This window comes from Phyllostomus hastatus, unplaced genomic scaffold (genome assembly GCF_019186645.2).
Source record: "Phyllostomus hastatus isolate PE091 unplaced genomic scaffold, TTU_PhHast_1.1 phas_scaffold_46, whole genome shotgun sequence".
NCBI classification, from domain to species: Eukaryota; Metazoa; Chordata; class Mammalia; order Chiroptera; family Phyllostomidae; genus Phyllostomus; species Phyllostomus hastatus.
In genome coordinates, this window is record NW_025334032.1 from 43,630,522 (window position 1) to 43,638,822 (window position 8,301).

Consider the following 8,301-nt stretch of genomic DNA (forward strand, 5'->3'; position numbering starts at 1 on the left):
GGTCGGAGTCAGACCGGGGCCAGCGCCCGAGGCCCAGAGGGCGAGAGGACAGCTGTGTGCTCATGTCAGACCTGGCTTCACCCCTCAGGCTCGTCGTTCGCTCCTGGCCCGGTGGGCGTGGCCTGTGAGGTAAGAGACACTGGCATGAAGCACCGGGAGCTACGTCACGTTGTCATCACTGTGATATTACAGGAATCGCAGCCTGGCTCACTCTGCCTGTGGCTGCGGACCTGGACCCTTTATAAAGCCAACAGGCACTTCTTCCCAGCCAGTCTCCCTCCGTGAGCCGCGAAGCCGTCAGCCATGAGGATCTACTACCTGGTCTTCGCGTTGCTGCTCTTGTGCCTGACACCCGTTCCAGGTAAGACGGGCTGGGAGGGAGCGGGTGGAAGGGATGGGTAGCATGTCCTTCAAGTCAGTCCCTCCTCATTCCTCAGGAAGGTGGAGACCAGGTAGGTTTGTTGTGTGGGGAAGAGGCGCCGGTCTTCTTCCTGGAAGGACCGAGAACCTGGAAGCAGGTTTCCCAACCTTTTTTGATCAACTTTTATTTTTCTGGGGGTTTTTTCCTTCAATTTTGTTTTCTTTTGGCTTTCGGTGTACAAGACAATTATGTACTTTACAAAGTGATCCCCTCAATATTTCCAGAACCCCAACTGGCACCACATGTAGTTACTGCAATTATTATTGACTTGATCTCCTATGCTTTGCATATGTCGCCATGACTGTTTTGTAACTACCAGTTGGGGTTACCTCCTTCCCCCAGCGCCCAAGCCCTTAGGCCCTTAGTCCCTTCCCTCTTCCCCCAGCACCCAAGTCCTTCCTCTCTTAACAGACGAAGTAGCTCACAAAAGACACCTTTTTATGGAAAGACATACCTGTTAATGAAGCAGGAAGGACGTGAGACTGACATTTGAATACCAACAGAAAAGCTCAACTTAATCTGAGAACAGAAGCACACGCTCCCATTTTAGTAGTTTAGTGGTTGGAGGTGGTGTCTTTGGGGCCCTAGAGATGTCCCGGCGACCACTGCCTGCCTGGTCCTTCCAGGAGTCCCTTGCTGTGGGTGCTCCCCGTAGGCACACTTGCCAGTGCCATGGGAGGCTCGTGGCTGAGCTGCAGCCCTTAGATACTTTGTTGATTGGATGCCTGGTGCTACCTTCTACTTGACTCCTGACTTCATAGAACAAAGGAAAAAATAAAAAGGCAAAATAAAAGAAAGACAACAAATCAGTTACTTGAGGAATTCCAAAAGTCCTGTTTATACCCACAGCCTCCCTAGAACCTGCCCACACCTTCCCCTGTCTCTTTGCAGGCGATGCAGGAATCATAACGAGAGTGCAGAGGTATTTCTGCAAAGCCAGGAATGGCCGCTGCGCCGCGCTGAGCTGCCTCCCGAAGGAGGAGCAGATAGGCACCTGCTCTCTCCGTGGCCGGAAGTGCTGCCGCAGGAAGAAGTGACAGACCCCTGGGCACAAGGAGACCGTCGTCGAGTGAGAAGATGCCTGCTTGAAGTTCGTCCAAGCCAAGTTCAATTAAATATTTTTTTTTAAAAAAATCACAAGTTTGACTGTGCTTGTCAAGCCCTGGCTATTTAGGTGGTTGTGCCAAATCGGCCACTTAGAAAGTGTTCCTGACGCACCTGTGATCCAGGTCCAAGTACGATCTCCTGGAGAAACCCCAAGGGCTCCTGAATGAGTTTCCAAGGGTTTCTCCTTTTCTGTCGATTTTATACCCCAGGGAAATCAGACCCCTTGTTTGCCCTGAAACACTCCTTGCTGTTTTCCCACCCACACCTTTGAGCCTTCCTGTCCCTCTACCTGCCACAGCATCTGCGCATCAGATCTGTCTCTAAGACATCACTGCATTCCTCGGAGGTTGCCCCAAGCCCTTCAGAGCACTTTACACCTCAGAGAAAGGGGGCACTTGGCTCTTCGCAAACGATCCTTCCATTTTCCTCTCACCCACACCTCCACTCTGGCTGACCTCATGCCTGGTGTGGACTCTCTCCCCTAGCTTTTCTCCAAACGTTAACCCGCCCCCTCAGGAGCCATCTCAAATCCTACCCCCTTCCTGAAAACACAGCTCATCTCCCAAGGAAATACTGTCTCCCCTGTGATTCAGCACATGGTCCTGACTTGAGTGCCCTGTCCACGAAACTGCTTGATTTCTGCATCATACACATTTGCCTATTTCCAATCTTAGTATTTGACACATCGTAAAGGGCAAGGACCTGGTCTTTCTCATTTCTGCCCTGCCTAGTAAAGTGCCTTGCACCAAAAAAGGATTAACTTCTCTCCCTCTCTTTCTGCCTCCTTTCCCTTCTCTCAAATAAATAAATACATACATATAAAGTCTTTTCTTTCTTTTTTTATATATTTCATTGATTAAAGCTATTACAGTTGTTCCACCCTGTAACCCCCTCTCTACAGCATTCCTTCCCCCTTAGTTCATGTCCATGGGTTGTATATACAAGTTCTTCGGCTTCTCCATTTCCCATTCTTAACCTCTCCCAGTCTGTTTTCTACCTACCATTTATGCTTCTTATTCCCTGTACCTTTTCTCCCATTCTCTCTCCTCTCCCTCCCCACTGATAACCCTCCATGTGATCTCCATTTCTGTGATTCTGTTCATGTTCTAGTTGTTTGCTTAGTTTGTTTTTTGTGGGTTTTTTTTAGGTTTGGTTGTTGATAGTTGTGAGTTTGTTGTCATTTTACTGTTCATATTTTTTATCTTCTTTTTCTTAAATAAGTCCGTTTAACATTTCATATAATAAGGGCTTGGTGATGATGAACTCCTTTAGCTTTACCTATACTGGGAAGCATTTTATCTGCCCTTCCATTCTAAATGATAGCTTTGCTGGATAAAGTAATCATGGATATAGGTCCTTACTTTTCATGACTTTGAATTCTTCTTCCCAACCCCTTCTTGCCTGTCAAGTTTCTTTTGAACCTTCACTTTTTCTTCTATTTTACAACCATACTCAACCATTTCTGTGAGCATCCTGATTATCAGTGTTTTGAACTCTGCATCTGATAGGTTGGCTATCTCTTCATCACTTAATTGTATTTTTTCTGGAGCTTTGATCTGTTCTTCCGTTTGGGCCTTTTTTTTTTTTGTCTCAGCATACCTGTTACATAAGAAGGGGTGGAGTCTTAGGTATTCACCAGGGTGGAGCAACTCACATCACTGTGTTGTGACACTGTATGTGGGGGAGGGGTCGGAGAGGGAGCAGTGCTGCTTCCTCGTCTCTTTGCCAGCTTTCAGTCACTTCTCCCACTACCCACAAGCAAATTGGACTCTTCTGGTGCTGATTGCCAGGTAAATGGGTTTGTGCACATTCTAGGACCCTGTGGGTTTCTCCAGTGAACTCTCCTGTGAGGCTGGAAGTTTATCCCACCACCTCAGCCCCCACAGGTTTTTTTACTCAGAGGTTTTGAGGCTCTATTTCCCTGTACTGTAACCCTGGGTTGAACAGTCTGTCTCGATCCCCAGTTGTTCCTCCCCGTGTATCCACACTCGAATGTGGGACCGCCCACTCCACCAGCCACTGACTCACCCACCCCATCCTCTGGCCACTGCCTTGCCCCAAGTCCTCGTCACCCAGATGCCTGTCTCCACCCCTCCTACCAGTCTGGATGAATGTTTCTTCTTTAACTCCTTAGTTGTCATATTTCCATAGAGTTCAATTTTCTGTTAGTTCTGGTTGTTTTTTTGTTTTTTAAACTGAGAGGTCACCAGTTCAAGTCCCTGTCAGAGCACTCGGCTGGGCTGCAGGCCAGGTGCCCGATTAGGAGTGTGTGAGAGGCAACCAATCAACTTTTGTCTCATACATCAATGTTTCTCTCCCTCTCTTTCTCCCTCCCTTCCCCTCTGTCTAAAAAAATATATAAATAAAATAAATAAATAAACTCTTACAAAAGGAGTAACCGCTGTGGGGACTGCCCTCCCACAGTACACAGCTACGGAACCAGACAAAGGTGTGAAGCCATGTTTGAGACACTGGGCAACAAGCAGAGCAGGGCTGCGATCGAAGAGACACCGACGATGTCTCCAGCCCACTGGGCTCCAGGCCAACAGACCAGCCACCCTCTGAGTCGAAGCGATGGAGGTCTCTGAGAGCAAGAGGCACCCTCATTTCCAGGGCAGAGAACCAGAGGGGCATCTGGGGGTGGAGCTCCTGAGAGCTGCGGAGTGGGCCCCGTGAACGTTGGCCTGAGCACTGATGTGAGCACACTTAGGGTGAAAGTTCACGAGGAAAACACCATGCAGGGGTTAGGGGGAAAATCCCAGGAGCACATACAAGGCTGGAAAAGATGCGTTTCCACCAGCAGAGTGGAGAGACCACAAGAAAGTCCTCAGACAGGAATTGCATTAGTAGTAGGGTCATTGAGCTCTAGATTTCACTGTTCTGAAGCTACTCTGACAAGTTTTTTTTTTTAATCCCTGAAAGAATCGTACTGATCTACAAACAACTTAACCATGAGCCAGGATAAACCTAATGTTCTTTAAAGGAAAACAACAAAGTCTATCACTGAACAATATAAGCTTTATGATATACTGAATCCAATCAGGAATGCTAGGTGTGCAAAGAAGCAGGAGAACATGGTCTATAGCCAAGAGAAAAATCAGTTAGTACATACAGACCCTGTGACGACAAAGGTGATAGAATTCGCCACAAGGGATTCACAAGAACTGTTACAAATCCTATAAATGTCTCCAAGTTTGAGGGGGAAAAATACATCATGATGAGGAGATGAGTGAAAGCTATACAGAACCACATGGAACCTTCCACAGATGAAAAATAATATCTGAGTAAAAAATATACTGAATTGGATTAACAGCATACAACATTACAGAGGAAAGGATAAATAAGCCTGTGCAAATACAAACGAATGAAGAAATGAAGCAGACAGAAGAAGGAAAAGCTAAAAGCAAATGCACAGCAGCCTGCAGGAAAACATCTAGCATCCACAGGACATGTGTTTGGAGTCGGAAAGAGGGTGGGTGAGGGAAGATGTAGCTGAGGAGAGAAGGGCCTGCCATTTTCCAAATCGGACAAAGCCACAAACCAAAGAGCTTATTGCTCAAAGAAACTGAGCCAAGTGAGCATAAAGAAAACCATGCGAAACACATCACAACCAAATTAACCAACGGATCAAGAGAAAACCTTAAAAAGCAGCCCGAGAGAAAGACACTTTAAATTCAAAGAAACAAAAGGAGAAATCAAATCAAACTTTTCACGAATATCTATGACAGCTGAAATGAACTGGGGCAATGCTGATAAGTAACAAAAGAAAAAAGTAGTGCTAACCTAGAGTTCCACAGAAGAAAGATATATTTCAAAACTAGTGGTAAAACAGACTCTGGGTGATGGTGTGCCAGTGCCAGGGTGTCGGTGTTAATAAGTGCCCCGTCCACCGGATGGGGATGCTAGCTATGGGCAGCTGTGCAAGTGGGGGAAGAATGTACATTGGGGATCTCTGTACCTTCCCCTCAATTTTGTTGTGAACCTAAAACTGCTCTAAAAATGCAAAGTCTAGTCTTAAGAGAAGGTATAAATTTTTAAACAGCAAAAAAAAAATCTTAGAAAAATCCTCACCAGCAAAAACTGGCAGTATTTAAAAAAGAAGGAGCAGGAGTAAATGGAGGAGAAAAAGAAGAAAGAGGATGAAGAGGAAGAAGAAGAAGAACAAGAAGAGGAGGAGGAGAAAAAAAGGAGAAGGAGAAGAAGGAGGAGAAGAAAGAGGAGAAGAAGGAGGAGAGGAAGGAGGAGAAGGAGAAGAAAAAGAAGGAGGACAAGGAGAAGGAGGAGAGGGAGGAGCAGAAGAAGGAGAAGGAGGAGGAGGAGAAGAAGAAGAAGAAGAAGAAGAAGAAGAAGAAGAAGAAGAAGAAGAAGAAGAAGAAGAAGAGGAGGAGGAGGGGGAGGAGAAAGGAAGGGGTAGCAGAAGCAGGACAAGGAGGAGGAGGAGAATTATTATTATTTCTTTAGACAGAAGAAACAGTGAAGCCAGGTGGAATGTGGCTCTACATGGAGAAATGAATTCAGCTGCTAAGAGCCTAGATAATCTTAAAGGGAAAGATTGTAAAGTGAGTAAAGATGAGACTCAGATGCACATTACTCATTTTTGAAAAAGCACTTGAGATATCAAACATAAAGATATTGGTATTGGCCACATCCTTTCACCAAACCAGAGAAATATTTTGGAAACAGAGAGTCCAGTAGAGCCCACAGAGGCCCTGTTGCATACCCAGCTTTGCCAGAGGCTCGCCTGACCTGGAAGGGACACTGTTAGGATCAGGATGGAAGTGACGGGGTTCCAGGGCGAACCTGGTCACCAGGAGGGGAAGAAAGTGACAACAGAGATGTGGTGTGCCAGTGACGGGGTCTCCTTCACAACGTCCTTCCATCCCTGGCTTCACCATTCTCCAGGGCCCATCAGAAACTCCCCTGAGAAGGCCACCCCCACCTGGACACCCAATGGCTCCCACAGCTTCCTGTGAGTGCACCTCCACCCAGCCCGTCACCTGGGCCCTCTGAAGCTCGGCATTTTGGTGAGCACACAGCGTGGACCGTGACCACGTTCCACCTCTCTCTCCAGCGTCTCCATAGAGCACTGGTCAAAAATGACCCTGGATTATGGACTTTTTCCCAACACATCTGAAACAAATGCATCGATACATTCTCTACAGAGGGTTATAATCTATGTGAGTAGATGTTTCTCTATCTCAAACATCCTCCGACTGGAGAGAAGGAAATTAGGATGGATGTGCCTTCTTTGGTCTCTGAACAAACTACCTCTGGGCATGGGGCTCAGGCCTGTCCCTGCCCGGGGGCCACCGTTTACTCGGCTGCGTCTCAGAGATACAGACAGGTTCTGGGTGGCACCCACAGTCCTCGCAGAGCCTGAGGTCATGGGTGCATTCAGAACCGGGTGCCATCGAACACACATAGGGTGAGGAGCTCCTGCCATTCCCTCAGAGAGTCCCCACTGGATCGGAATGACAGGGAGAGCCCAGCTTGACATGTCTGAGGACAGGACAACTCACTGGCTCCCAGCACTGCTGTCAGGTACAGCTGCACGTCCCCTGAGTATCTGAGTGACCCTAAGCTGCAAGGGCTGCCCTTGCTTCGTGATACAGAGACTCTGAGGAGACAGGTTGGGCCACCATTGCACCCCTCATTTTTCCTCTGAGGAAGAAAAACACAGCATATACCTGTCTCATCACCTGCCACCTGGGATGATGGTAAACTTTAGATTTTCCACATCACTGTCACCATCCTTGGTAACCTATGGAGGCTCAGGGCCCCCGTGTCTTATTCCTTACAATTACTATAGAAAGACCTGGTTCCTACTGTGACCTGAGACTGTAGAGGAAACACAGCACTGACAGATTCAAAGTTGCACAGGGCAAGCAGATGAGCTCCAGAAAGTTTATTCTGGAGTGGAGACAGCCCCACCCTGATTCTGTGAGGTCCCACCTGAAGGTTCTCCCCGAGTTTCCCCTCCCAGTTTGCATACAGAGCAGTAGGTATGCTTTGTCCTCTGGAGGACTTGCTCATGAGGAACAGGTGATTTGAACAATTTAGTTACTCTGAAGTCACCCAAGTTGCAGCCCCTGCTGAACTCTGCAGGAACCTGGAGCCTTATATAAGGGCAAGGCTCCGCTTCCCATCCACTCAGCTGCTCAGCTTCCCAGCCGCCAGCATGAGGCTCCATCACCTTCTGCTTTCACTCTTCTTTGTGTTCCTGCTGTCTGTGCCAGGTGAGCGGGGCAGAGCCAGGGGACCGCACAGGTGGGAAGGGCAGGGCATTCCCTCTCTGTGCCCTGATCTCTCTCCCTCACCTTCTCTCTCTCCCCTGTCTTCTTCTGTCTCCCCACCTCTCCCTCCCTTCTCTGTCTTTTCCCTTCTATGAACACTATGTTGGAAAGGTGTCATTTTATTCGCTGTGTCCATGGCTGTATTCCACCACAGAACAGTATCAGGGAGGGAGGAGGGAAGAGCAGAAAGAGGGGAAGGAAGGCAGAAAGACTGAAAAGGCCAGGAAGAGAGGATCGAGGAAGTGAGAGGTCTCCCATACTTCCCAGAGATGAGAAACACTCCTACAGAAGGAGTCCTAGAAGCGATCTTTATTTCCAATGGTCAGTCCCTCAGTCAGTAGGCTCTCCTTCAACAATCCCTCCCCCTAAGCTCTATCTCAGCTCCCATACTTCACTGAGGAAATGATTTGGAAAACAAAGGTTAAAAATAGACACCTGCTGGCTGTTTCTGATGCTGAAACCACTGGGCTGTGTGCGAAC

General features: G+C 47.8%; 1 protein-coding gene across 1 annotated transcript; it reads left to right on the forward strand.

The window, feature by feature from the left end:
• Positions 1-26: 26 nt before the first annotated feature.
• LOC123807681 (beta-defensin 103A-like) lies at positions 27-1,750 on the forward strand. Its single transcript, XM_045821723.1, has 2 exons — positions 27-361; positions 1,313-1,750. Exons 1-2 carry the CDS (start codon positions 304-306, stop codon positions 1,456-1,458), a joined length of 204 nt encoding a protein of 67 aa, XP_045677679.1. The 5' UTR covers positions 27-303; the 3' UTR covers positions 1,459-1,750.
• The last annotated feature ends 6,551 nt before the right edge of the window (positions 1,751-8,301 follow it).

Excerpts from the sequence above, each read along its gene's own strand:
- LOC123807681 (XM_045821723.1), top strand. The coding sequence starts at position 304 with ATGAGGATCTACTACCTGGTCTTCGCGTTGCTGCTCTTGTGCCTGACA. Across the intron at positions 362-1,312 it reads GTGCCTGACACCCGTTCCAG|GCGATGCAGGAATCATAACG; the intron begins GTAAGACGGGCT and ends GTCTCTTTGCAG.